Below are 13,575 nucleotides of genomic sequence, written 5' to 3'. Positions count from 1 at the left end.
TGCCTGATAAAAGCCCCTTCCCATTGGGAAAGTACCTTCTTGTTCTGGAGAAACCTTTCTTTCCTATTGCATCATTTTCTGAAAGGGTTTTATCAGCACTGGTTTATGATTGGATGCAGAAACTTAGTAATAAATTCAGAATGGGAATCTCAACAGGAAAGATAAATAAAAGAAAACAAGTTTGTCATTCAAGGCATATATAGTGCTTACAAAGAAAAAACAGAAGGTTTAAAAAAACATTTTATTTGGATTGTTTTACTACTGTACAGTTTTTTTTATGTATATATACCATTAGGTTTAGAAAAAGTTCCGACGACCTCTGATATATAATTTGTATGCGTTTCCTTTAAATGTATCACTTTTCACTTCATTTTCTACGCTATATTCTTGAACCGCATATGGCTTTTATTTTGATACGTCGGTGTGACGACACAAGGCTGCGCCGCTGCGTCTGTTGTGATTCGGCTGCAGAAAGGTTTGCGAGTTTAAGCATTTAAAGGGATTTTGATTCGTTTCTTTTTCTAAAAACGACGTATGATCGCTTAATATTCACTGAATGCGCATTTTAATATCTTGGGCGAGTAAAGAAATGCGTGCAACGTCGCGTGAAAGCAGTTTAGTGTAAACAGTTGAAGGCTGCAAAAAAAAATTATACAGATTTCTTTATCAAAATCTGTTCCTGCGGCTCCAACACACTTTCACACGAGTTTATATTAATTAATTTTTGCGTTGTCACCTCAAAGATGGCGTTTATTAAAGAAGAGCGCGAAGACGTGAAGATCGAAGAAGCGTTTCGAGTCAAACAAGAAGATGCCGAGGAACAAACAGGTCAGATTTCATTCTCGACGCCGAAGTCGATCGTTTGATCCTCGGGTTGACGCGTTCATCTTTTATTTATTTTTTCCATTTAGTCTCGCCGGCTTTGAAAGAGGAGAGTCCAGAAGAGGCTCGAGATTTCACGAGTGGCCCTCCGACGTCTTCGCGAGCGGTTATCAAAGAGAAGTTCGCCTGCTTCCGGTGCGGGAAGAGTTTCTCTCAAAAGGGAAACCTCAACGTGCACGCGAAGACGCACGCCGACGAGAAGCCGCACGCGTGCGCGCAGTGCGGGAAGCGCTTTACCCTCAAAGGGAACCTGACCGCGCACGTGAAGACCCACGCTGGAGGGAGCCCTCACACGTGCAGGCAGTGCGGGAACAGCTTCTCCCGCAGGGGGAGCCTGAAGACCCACATGCGGCTCCACACCGGGGAGAAGCCCTACACGTGCCCGCAGTGCGGGAGCCGCTTCACGCGCAGGGGGACGCTCAACACCCACATGAGGATCCACACCGGGGAGAAGCCGTACGCGTGCGAGCTCTGCGGGAAGGGCTTCACGCGCAAGGAGAGCCTGAAGACGCACGCGAGGGTCCACACCAGAGAGAAGCCGTACGCGTGCGCGCTGTGCGGCAAGGGCTTCACGCGCAAGGGCACGCTCGACGCGCACGCGAGGGGTCACGCCCGGCCCCTCCTCTCGCGAGGCCGCGCCGGGGAGCGCGCGAAGCCCTTCGCGTGCCGTCACTGCGGGAGGAGCTTCGCGCTCAACGGAAACTTCAAGGTTCACATGAGGATCCACACCGGGGAGAAGCCGTACGCGTGCGAGCGCTGCGGGAAGGCGTTCAGGCACAAGGTGACGCTCGACTACCACGCGCGTGTCCACGCGAGGCCGGACGGGTTCCCGTGCCACCGGTGCGGAAGGAGCTTCGCCGACGGCGCGGAGCTTGAGGGTCACGTGGCCACGCACCGCGGCGACACCGGAGCGCGCGGCGACGTCATGTGCCGCTACTGCGGGAAGGCTTGCGTGAACGCGGCGAACCTCGAGATTCACGTGCGGGTGCACACCGGAGAGAAGCCCTACGTCTGTCTGCGGTGCGGAAAGAGCTTCTCGCGGAAAGGGAACCTCCAGACGCACCTGAGGCTGCACACCGGGGAGAAGCCGTACGGGTGCCTCCGGTGCGGGGAGAGCTTCACGTACCAGAGAGACCTGGACGCTCATCTGCGAACTCACTCCGGGAAGAGCCCGCGGGCTCCCGAGCGGGACGGGAGGACCGGAAGGAGGGGTTTCGCGAATCGCCCCGGAGGAAAGAGACTCGGTTCCGTCGAGCGCCGCCGCAAAACGGTCCCGCCGCAAGTTAAAAGTCGCGCGCGCGTGACGTCATATGTGTGTTCCGCGTGCGGGAAGGGCTTTAAATGGCTCGGAAATTTAAGGTGGCACCAGAAAATGTGTATTGTGAGAAATTAATTTGAGTAGTTCGTTTGAGCTCAGAACCTGTATAAATGTACAGTATATGAATATACTTGCGTGAAATGTCGATGTTTTGTAAATGAACGGAATGACTTAATAAACATGGTATTTTCTGATTTAAACGGTTTCAAATGGTCACGCGCCAAAGTGACTTTTTTTAACCAGAAACTATAGTTATTTTCTTCAGTTTCTTCTTTTTAAGGCTTTAATAGCGCAGATGGGGCTTTTATTTTGGCGTCGACGCGTGACGTCATAACGCCGCGCCGCCATTCGGCTGAGCAAAAGGTACGTTTTTTAACGATTTAAAGCGTTCATTCCGGATTAATTCGTGCACCATAACGCTTAGTTAACATTTAATACACGTTATTTTTATGAGTACAACGCGGCTAGACGTAAAAGTAAAGGCGCGTCTCGTTTCGCTCCTTTTATTGCGAACCGGTTTGTCTGAAGTAAAATTTTTATTATTTCTATATTTTAGTTTTCAGCGTTAATCGGTTTGACCGGATTTTTTTTCAGTTAAATTGTTCTCAATTTTTTTAAACAGAAAAAAACCCCGAGACGCCACCGAGCTCGCGTAACGTTATAAAGATGTCGTTTATTAAAGAGGAGAACGAAGACGTGAAGATTGAAGAAGCGTTCGGGGTGAAACGAGAAGAAACCGAAACACAAACGGGTTAGTTTGACCTAATAAATGCGTAAATGTACATTTTTGAATGTCGATTGCAGTTTCAACGATTAGTTTATTAACACAAATCTTTGTAAAATACATCAAATGTAAGCTTTATACAAAGTGACCGTTTTCTTCGACCATTAGAAATTGGTCAAATTCGTATCCGTGTCCTCTTTAAAGAATGTTTTCCCAATAAATGAAAATTCCTTCATTAATTACTCACCCATGTGTCATTCAAAAACCTGTAAGGTCTTCAGAACACCTTAATATTATTGGTATATTTGTGTTTTCTGTCTAAAATGAGTCCAAGCTTTTTGCAGGACCCTCCTATGTTGGCCAGAACGGTATTTCTGTTACAGTGGGTCTTCATTTCTGACTGTTTGATAGGTCAAGTTTCCTATCAAACAGCTTTGTTTCTTTTATATGGCTTTTTGTCCTAACAAAATTGAACGGTTACCATTGGGAAGTGTTTTTGGGATTACATGCATTTGGTTTCGATTGTTATTTGGATGTCGATTTTGGTCAACTGGTATTTTATTTGTCTTTTTTCACTTTAGGCCTAACGTTTTTAAAAAAGGAAACCCAAGAACTGAATAAAACGGAAGCGAATCAGCCTGACGAGGATCAGGACTTTGTGACCGGAGAACAATCGGTCACTTACTCTCAAAAAAAGGGTCAAAAGACAGAATCGGTCGGTTTTTTCACTTGTCGTCAGTGTGGAAAGACGTTCAATCAGAAGCAAAACCTTGATGTCCACATGAGGATCCACAACGGAGAAAAGCCTTTCAGCTGCCAGCAGTGCGGAAAGAGCTTCACTCAGAAGCAAAACCTCAAAGTCCACATGAGAGTCCACACGGGAGAGAAGCCTTTTACCTGCGCTCAGTGTGGACAGAGCTTCACGCACAAAGGAAACCTCAACGCCCACGTGAGAGGCCACACGGGAGAGAGCCCGTACACCTGCAGGCTCTGCGAGAAGAACTTCTCGCGAAAAGAGAGCCTCAAGACTCACACGAGAATCCACACCGGGGAGAAGCCGTTCGTGTGCGGTCAGTGCGGAAAGAGTTTCAGGTGCAAAGAAAACCTTAATTGCCACGTGAAGATCCACTCGAGAGAGAACCGCTGCGTGTGTCAGCGGTGTGGAAAGAGCTTCCCCGACAGGAGCCACCTTCGGAGCCACGTGGCGGCTCACGTCGGGGAGAAGCCTTTCATGTGCCATCACTGCGGAAAAACGTGCACGAACAAAGCGATCCTTGAGATTCACTTGAGGGTCCACACCGGAGAGAGGCCTTTCAGCTGCCCTCAGTGCGGGAAGAGTTTCACAAATAAAGGGAACCTTAACATTCACACGAGGCTTCACACCGGAGAGAAGCCCGTCACGTGTCTCCAGTGCGGAAAGTGTTTCACGTATCACACAGACCTGAAACGCCACTTGCAAACCCATTCGGAAAAGAAACCGTAGCGCGCCTCGGCGTCGCCAACGACGGATGGGTTCGTCTCAAAATAGCGCAGTTGAGCACACTTATCTTAAAAAGGACAGAAGGATGGGGTTTTTTTATCGAGTACGAAATTGGTAAACATGGAGCACTTGAAGTACGTTAAGGAACTGGACTTTTCACACTTTCCTTAACTTGTGCGTTTGATTCAGTTTAGTACATTGAAATTAACGCATTGGATAAGATTCGTCTGGCTTTAAAAAGTCTGCAGTGTGAATGTAGAAGCTAAACGAGATGATGTTGCCCTTTTATGCTTTAATGCTTTAGCTATGGCTGCAGTCCAGCGGGGGTCCGTTCTTCGTACTTCGCTAACCAGGCTGGATTTGATCTGCGATTTTCTCGATCTTGGGTCGTTCTGTCCTTCGAAGCTCGTCCTGGACTTTCCTCTCTTGAATCTGCTCTAAACTTAGTTTTCCAACAGCAGATGGATGTAGTTCTCTTCGAACCGTTATTTTAATCGACGTCTGCGTAAGGAACCAAAGGCGTAACTCTTTCTGAGGTACCATCTGAAACTAAGCTCAGAATCGATTCCAGAGAGATTTGTGATGGGTTTATTTCACCCCGGGTTGCTTTGCTCCATCTCTTTGGACATGAAGTCCCTGTCTCCAATCGTGCAATAAAAACGATGTGCAATATTTCTCACGTTTATTAATACCCTACCTCTCCTTGTTCTATTCTATACGCTCGAACAAGTACGCTTTGGTTTTTTCGAGTTAAATCGCATTTTAGTGTCAATGCCGTTATGTTTTCTCAGAACCTGATTTTGCCGAGTTCTATGTTATCACCAAAAGGCTATTGCATTTACAAAGTTATTGCAAAAAAATATTACACAATTTTGCACACAGTAATAACACATCACATGGCATCTATTTGGAGGTGGCTTTAAAAAAGGTAGTTATGCAGACAAACCTTATTTTTTGCACACAATTGAACAGCAGTTTAAACTGACAGCAGATGAAACATTTCACCAAGCATTCTCTCAAAACCACTGATACGTGAATGTTTTTTTTCTTAAAAATGTATGTACAGGACTTTTATTTTGACGCACTGTATGACATCACAAGCCTTTCTTAAATTAATAAAATGCATTTTTTGCTGAATAAAATGCCTCGGCGCGTGAGTAACGGCATCTTATTTCGTTACCTACACATTGTAAATTTTGTTGTAATTGATAAATCTCTTCCCTCCCCTTTTTCAATTCAACAAATAAAAAATACATTAACTGCAGACATTTAAAAGCAGTAGAAAACATTATCAAAACTACATGCATTCAATTGATTAAAATACAACAGAAAGCAACGATAAACTAATAATATAGTGAATACAAACACAAATTGGAAACCTTTTAGGTTTTCGTTACCAACATCGTCAAATCTCTCTGGAAAGGAGTGATGGGAGAAACTGGGCTTTTAATAACTCTGAGTTGTTCTTATGATACCGCGTGAAAACAAAACGCTCGAAACGACGCCTGTCGGTCAGAACGGTGCAAAACACCACAAAATTAACGTTAAATATAATATACCAACACAAATCGCAGTTGAATAGCGTATGCATACTTCTTGTTCTTTTATCAATGCACAGAAAACACCTCGATGTGAAGCGAGCGAGATCCAGGTGACCTGCTGGTGTAAAGACGGCGTTTGTTAAAGAGGAGAGAGAAGACACGAGCATTGAAGAAGTCAGACAAGAAGATGCCGAGAACTGCTTTCCATTCTCAAAGGAGTGTCCTATGAAGGTTTTTTTTTTCTCTTTCTGACACAAGAGTCCAATTTAGCCGTTGAGTGCTATTCACGTTTAGTATAGAATCGCCGAATAAACCCGTGTTTCATCGTGAAGAATCGCTTGTGTGTTGTGTAAGTCAAACCTTTGGCCTGAACAACGCAACCCTGCTCGGAATCGGCAAATAGGTCATTAAACAATAAATAAATACCAATTGTGTGTAATTCTGCTTATCGTGAAATAAACAGAATTAGTAAGATGCTCCTAATTATCCCTAAAAGCGCGTTCTATAAATTCAGAATCAAATCAGCTCGAATCCTTAGGATTCGATTCCCCAAATATTAATTAAACGGATGATACACTCGAAAGTGTATTTATTAGCAAAGTTAAACTAGTAATCGTCTTTTTTGATTGATCTTTAAGATCTGATGGTGTGGATGGAAAAGACGAAAGTGCTGTGTAAAACCGAAGAGGAAGACCGGGGAAAAATCAAGACTTCTTCACGAAAAAGGGCTCAAAATACAGGAACCGAAAGTTTCGCCTGCCAGCGATGTGGGAAAAGCTTCCAACGGAAAAGGAAACCTTAATTCACACGGGAGAGAAGCCCTTCACGTGTCCTCAACGTGGGATGGGTTTTATTCAAAGAGAGATGCTCGAGAGTCACATGAGGATCCACACCGGAGAGAAGCCCCTTCACCTGCCGGCGGTGCGGAAAGAGCTTAAGCCAAAAGGGAAACTTCAGGGTCCAAGCGAAAATCCACGTTGTGGAAAAGCCAGAGCTTCGAGTTGGGTTTCAATGGCGTGAGAGCGGTGGCTAGCCGACTCCATGCTCGTGCCTCAACGCGGTTTGGCTGGGCGACCGATCGGAATGCGCTCGAGAGTTCGCCATCCTTGCGAACGTCGGTTCTGACCGCATCGGTTCCCAAACGTCTCCGGGACGCTCGGCGGTCGCCGGCGGAGTGGGTCGTTTTTTTCGTCAGGGCTGTTTGCGATGCAGACCGCGCACAAATTAATGCGAGCATTAATTGAGCATTGATGCGAAGAGTATTAAATAAAGTTACATTTGCGATGACCACATGCTGTTAATAGGCCCAATCGTTTAAGAAAGAAGGAAGCCAAAGTTTAAAACGATCGCCTTACTTTAGCCCGATCCACCACAGTATTTTTTTTTTTTTAATTTGAGTATGGTTTTTTGCAGGAAACAAATAGGAAACGGACGTTTTAAATGTCGTTGTTATTCAATCTTTTCGGATTTCTCGTTCAGAAACGAACAATGTTGATTCATCTATATTGATCTATAATTAGTAAGCTGTAAGGAAAGTTTACCTTCTTTTAATCACTTCTATGAAAAGCGATATGAACACAAAAAGATCGCCTCTTTTTTCCAGGCCTATATTCAATACTCATTCAAACTTTATTCACTCGAAAGACAAAACTAACAGCTTGTTCAAGTAAGATTTCCATCCTTGAAGTACTGTTTGTTTCACATTTGTTTTGTGTTTTTAGTCTATCGCTTTTATAATGATGATGTTTTTTTTTATTTGTATTATCTGTAGCTTAAACATTTTTGTGATTCGAATCAACGTGCGAACGCGACTTTTATTTTGGTTTAGCGTTGTGACGTCACAAGGCCGCGCCGTTCTCCTGCGTCTGTTGCGATTCAAAGAAGAAAGGTTTGTTTTCGCGACCCTTTAAGCGTTTGCGTAACTTTTGAGTATATTTTTACGATGCAAAATGAACCAATTGTGAGCGCAGGAAAGCAATTATTTTAAGTAAATATTTTATCTAACATTTAATATCAGTTGTTTTGCGAGTAAAACGTGAGTAAAAGAAAAAGGTTAATCTCGTTCCCTCGCTCTTATATCGCGATTCAGTTCTTCGAGACGACAGTCAGATTGAAATTGCGAGTCAATTGAACCGATTGATTCGCAAAATGGTTCACTGATTCGAAGCGCTCGATTCGCTTCACGCTTAAAACAGAAACAACTAAACCAACAGCAAATGTTTTTATTAAAGTGTAATCTACAAAATAACAAATTAAAGTCATATTGATAAAAATATAAGTGTGTGTGAGTGAGCCTTTAAGACTATCAGTGCTCTGAATGCTGAATTAATAACAGACAAATCCAGAGATCTAGTTTGTTTTTATTTTTATTAATTATTCTCATATTAAACTCCTGTTGAAGCAGCTGAGATCCAAATGACACGCTTTTATAAAGATGGCGTTTATTAAAGAGGAGAGTCAAGACGTGAAGATTGAAGAAACGTTCAGAGTGCAACAAGAAGATGCCGAGGAACGAACAGGTTCGTTTTTTATTTTCAAAGATGAATGATCCTTATTCAAATAAATTCTTTAAAATCAATATTTTGGATTTTTTTTTTAATGCTGGAGGATGACAGGCCTCCATAGAGGAGAAGAGTTTATGTGCACTTGAGTTTAATGACTTAAATATTCATCTGTGAACTACGAAACACCTTCAGAACCTAGAAATGTAGTGCACAAAAACTTTATAATGAGGAATAGTACATGCACTAGATCGGATTTCGAATGGTCTTGTATGACCGGGTCGATGCATCCCTACCTAGTATCTTTGGCATAGCGGTAAAATTAAATGATACTGTCCCTCAAGGGGAAATGCATAGGACCTAATACTGAGCCCTGTGGTACTCCATACTTGTGTATGATGAGGCATCTTACGAAGCATCTAATAAACCTGTTGTTGGGTCTAGTACTTCACGTGTGTAAATGTTTGGATGTATTTTGCTTTGTGCTTTTAAACTGAGGTTATTGATCTTTTTTTATAGATCTGGTGGTACTCAAAGAAGAGAGTCAAGAACTGGATCGAAAGGAAGTTAAAAAGCAGTATGAGAAATATTGTGATTTAACGACTGGAGAAAAATCTTTATGTTGCTCACAGGCTGAAAAGACGACTCGGAAAAGAGCTCGGTTGACTACGGTTAGTTATAATTTCACCTGCCAGCAGTGTGGGAAAGGTTTTAATCATCACCGAAACCTTACAGTCCACACGAGAATTCACACCGGAGAGAAGCCTTATACCTGCCAGCACTGCGGGATGAGTTTCACTCAAAAAGGAAGTCTTAAAGTCCACATTAGAGTTCACACCGGAGAGTGTCCCTTCACCTGCCGGCAGTGTGGAAAAAGTTTCGCTAGAAAGGGAAACCTGAAAGTCCACATGCGAATACACACCAGAGAAAGCCCGTTTGCCTGTGAACAGTGTGGAAAATGTTTCACTCAAAAAGGAAGCCTCAAAGTCCACACGAGAATTCACACCGGAGAGACGCCCTTTCCGTGCCAGCAGTGCGGAAAGAGTTTTAAACACAAAGGAGCCCTCAACGACCACATGAAAACTCACTCCAGAGAGAAACCGTTCGCTTGCGGTCAGTGTGGAAAGACCTTCAGATTTACAGAAGCCCTTGATAAACACACGAGGATTCACTCAAGAGAGAGAGATTCGATGTGTCATCGCTGCGGAAGGGTTTTCGCGGACGAGAAACGTTTGAAGGATCATGTAAAAAATCACATCGGAGAACAACCGTTTATGTGCCACGAGTGCGGAAAGAACTGCGAAAACAAAGGGAACCTTGAGGCTCATGGGAGAGCGCACACCGGAGAGAGGCCTTTCAGCTGCCTTCAGTGCGGAAAGTGCTTCACGCTAAAAGGAAACCTTAACATTCACCTGAGGCTTCACACCGGAGAGAAGCCGTTCGCTTGCCTTCAGTGCGGGAAAGGTTTCGCGCTCAAAGGGAACCTCGAGGTTCACGCGAGGCTTCACACGGGGGAGAGGCCTTACAAATGTCTTCGCTGTGAAAAGAGTTTCACAAATAACAGAGACCTGAAAGGTCATTCCCAAACTCATTCTGGGAAAAACGCTGCAGCACGAAAAGAGTAACAAAAAGTAGATACTTGTAGACACGCATAAAACGTAATTATTCCATGTTCATCCTTCATGTCTTTATACTTTGACTTAGATTAAAGTGTTTACTTGGTTTTGCTCCCCTCATCAGGAATCGGGGCCTCCCCAACCACTGGTCGCCAAAGTATTTCTGAAAGCAATGACATTGTTTTTTTGTTTCCTTGCTCTGAGGTAGTAATATCTTTTCTATGAAAATGTTTAAGTGGCTTCTCCCACTTTTTATCAGAAAGTGACAATTTTGTTACTTGTTAGATGGAAACGGTGCTTAGTCACATGTTTTATGCGATACTCCAATTTTGCACCAAAGTTAAGTTGGCGATTTTCAATGAAAACCCAACTATTCCAGTTCCAGTGTCTGATTTCTGTAGGTTACATTAGAGCAGGGCTCCTCAAATCTGGCCCAGTCTGCAGTCTACCTGAGCATGTTAATAAATGTCTTCAGGATCGTAAGAAAATCACGGTTCGTTGAGTCCAATCTGGATTGGAGAGAAACTCTACAACATATTCGTCTTGTTTAGCCAGACATGGATTCCATGGTGGAGTTAGCTGGCCGAGGCCTGACCGTGACAACCAATCACTGTTGCCAGAAAACTCTCTGATATTTTTTTAAAGATTCTATGACCTGAACTTTAGACTAGCACCGCACTGGTCCTCCAGTGCAAACCCTACATTAGAGAATTCCTCCTTCTGGGAGTCTAATCCAGCAATCATGTTTTGATCATTTGCCAAGAAGAATGATGCGGCTCGGTGACAAACCTTCAGAACAACACTGGTGAAGGTTTGAGGAACGCAGTAGGAGTGATATATGAAATGATTTTGTTTTTTAATTACATGCTTGCATTTAGGGATGCAGTTGCCATCAGTGAGAAATCTGTTTTAAATAGCTCCAATAATTACCTGCATTGATAATTTCTTTAAACTAAACCAAATCTATATAATTCAACAACCATGTCATTTATGTATGAAAATAATCGTGCTGTCTGTTATATTAAGGCATCATGAAATGGATACTCAAGATGTTCTTGAGGGCTATGCAAATGCAATAACACATGAATAATTCTTTTCTACTCTTGAAATCGGGAGAATCGTGAAAACGCGATTGTCCGATCGACATGACTCTTAACACGTTTCATGCTTGTAAGATTCACCGAACCTCAGACACTTTTAAAAAGATTTAGATTTTGAACATGTCTCTGTGTGGGTTTATTTACATGTGTTTTTTAACTTTAAACCACATAAGCACATTGCATTACACCAAATTATGTTCTTAGCAACATGATATGGTCCCTTTAAGTTATGTAGTTATACTAACTAGAGGACTAGAAAAAACACTACTGAGTTACTAAACTGCTATTTTAATTTTGTTTTATATTGGTAACTGTACTGTAGGCAACATTGAAAGTGGATCAAAAAAAGTTTATAAAAATTGATGAAAGGTTTTGTTTCACTTCAGATGTTACTGTATAGGCCCCTAAGATTGACCAATACGTATTCTTAATTGTTAAACATGGTGGAATGCTAGAAACATGAATAACTTTTCTTTATTACGAAGCCAAAATGTAACTGGATACTAGGAATAACCCAGACAATATATTCCCCCATTATTTTTTTAAACATTTTTAGCACATAACAAGCTGTATTTAAATTTGGATGCAAGGGTAAATGACCTTTTGTGATATTAGGCAACAGCGTATGAATTAATAGTGAATTAATAGTGAATTAAGACTTGCAAAAATGCTAATTGAAAATAAAAAATAATACCATATGAGCAGGACAGTATGTCTATGGTAATGCTTACATTACGACTATAAAAAACACGATACATTTGAGATACCTTTTCTGTAATAGCCTACCCTACTTTTAAGTCTTTACTTAATGCGTTCTTTGATAATTTCTAGAGCTATTTTTTAAATCACACTAAGACCACTATCACTTTGATTGATATCCTTGCCAATGAACTAACTGAGATGCACCCATTAAGTTTGGATGTTTATTTATTTCTGTTAATCTTATCTTAAACAGGATTAAATCAAATGAAGATATGAAGAAAATAATTTAAATATATTAAAATAACTAAAACTGAAATGCAGATTTAAATGTTGCGCGCAAGTTCAGGTTAACTCAGAAACTTGCATACATGAGCTAAGACCAGATGTTGATCGTTTGAACATTCGTTTTTTAAATGGACTCTTCTTCATAGTAACTATAGTAACTTTTTTCAGTTAAGGTTTAGATAGGCATAACCCTGTGTCTGTGTCTGTGTTTTCAGTGTTCTTAGCTTCAAGGAACTGTTTTACCTATTTTGCAATGTGACCGGGGCATTATCTTGATTGGGGGATGCTTGCACCACATGTTCCTAAAGTAGGTTCCTCTTCTGTCCATAGACCTACAACAGGGACCCCAAAGCGTGCTGTGTGTTTTCTGAAGGCTCAATATGATGAATGGGGAAAGTCACATGAGAGAAGGCAAATTAGAATGAAAGTGCAAAATCCATACTGACAACAGAGTTAGAACACAGATGCAACATCTCATTTCAAAAACGAGACCATAATCTACCAAGCGCAGCTCAAATTGGTATAAGGATATGTTCAGATTCAGATCTGTATTAGTTTTATTACTCCTCCCATACAGTTTGCATCTGAAAGATATACTGTGGTGTACTTGTGGGTCCAGGAAGGGTGCGTGGACTCTCTGCCAGAGTCCATGAGATCCCCACCCATATTGCAACCTACAGGCCAGGGTGAAGCTGCAGGAAGAAGCCACTGCCCCTTGAGCCCCAGATCTGAAAGGGGGGCGCTTGCAGCTGCCACACTACACCCCTTACCTGGACCCTTTCTCCTCCAACGCTGGAGATTTACTACTTATCACAGAACACTGCTTCACTGAAAGACATAGCCCTACTACAATCTGTGTTTCGCCTGGTTCCTCCTCCTCCTGCTCTTTGCCTGGCTCCTGCTGTCTACATCCTGGCACCTTCCTCGCTGTCTGATCCACTGTGGTTCCTCCCGACTCCTCGGTGGCTACCACCTCTGTCATCACAGCACTAGCCATCTGCCCTCTCTTCCTCCCCTTCGCAACCACCTCATCCTCTTTCCAAACCCTCTCCTTCCATTTCTTCAAGTCTGTTTGTTTCGGTCTTCACGCACTTGTAGTTTGTTTTCATTCCTCATGTGCTCCATTGACCTAGTTTCCCACCAGCGTCTAAATATGTCATTTAGTTCAGGTGTGTCTTGTTTACTGTCCTCATTCGGTACGTCTTCATGTTTGTGCATGCTCATCAACACCTTACTGGACAGTAATCTAAACAAATTAGAAAAACCATAATTTGTGGTGACATCTTAAAACATTTTTGATGAGCATAATCATTTGATAAGTGAAATCACACAGATCTGTAATCGTTCCCACGGTAGAGATATCCTCCACTGTTGATGTAGGAAGGGAAGAGTTGCATTCCAGTAACCACCGATACGCACACCTGAG

At 42.6% G+C, this 13,575-nt stretch overlaps 2 protein-coding genes across 2 annotated transcripts; both read left to right on the top strand.

The window, feature by feature from the left end:
- The first annotated feature begins 440 nt into the window (after positions 1-440).
- LOC122342233 (oocyte zinc finger protein XlCOF6-like) lies at positions 441-7,739 on the top strand. The gene is made up of 6 exons (XM_043236043.1): positions 441-828; positions 912-2,270; positions 2,817-2,951; positions 3,506-4,940; positions 6,023-6,176; positions 6,584-7,739. Exons 1-4 carry the CDS (start codon positions 744-746, stop codon positions 4,405-4,407), a joined length of 2,481 nt encoding a protein of 826 aa, XP_043091978.1. The 5' UTR covers positions 441-743; the 3' UTR covers positions 4,408-4,940; positions 6,023-6,176; positions 6,584-7,739.
- A 29-nt stretch (positions 7,740-7,768) lies between these two features.
- Positions 7,769-11,281, top strand: LOC122343050 (gastrula zinc finger protein XlCGF57.1-like). The gene is made up of 3 exons (XM_043237356.1): positions 7,769-7,833; positions 8,350-8,464; positions 8,966-11,281. The coding sequence occupies exons 2-3, from the start codon at positions 8,380-8,382 to the stop codon at positions 10,069-10,071; spliced, it is 1,191 nt and encodes a 396-aa protein (XP_043093291.1). The 5' UTR covers positions 7,769-7,833; positions 8,350-8,379; the 3' UTR covers positions 10,072-11,281.
- The last annotated feature ends 2,294 nt before the right edge of the window (positions 11,282-13,575 follow it).

Source organism: Puntigrus tetrazona, chromosome 4, assembly GCF_018831695.1.
Source record: "Puntigrus tetrazona isolate hp1 chromosome 4, ASM1883169v1, whole genome shotgun sequence".
Lineage (NCBI taxonomy): Eukaryota > Metazoa > Chordata > Actinopteri > Cypriniformes > Cyprinidae > Puntigrus > Puntigrus tetrazona.
This window is presented reverse-complemented; position numbering and strand designations above follow the sequence as displayed.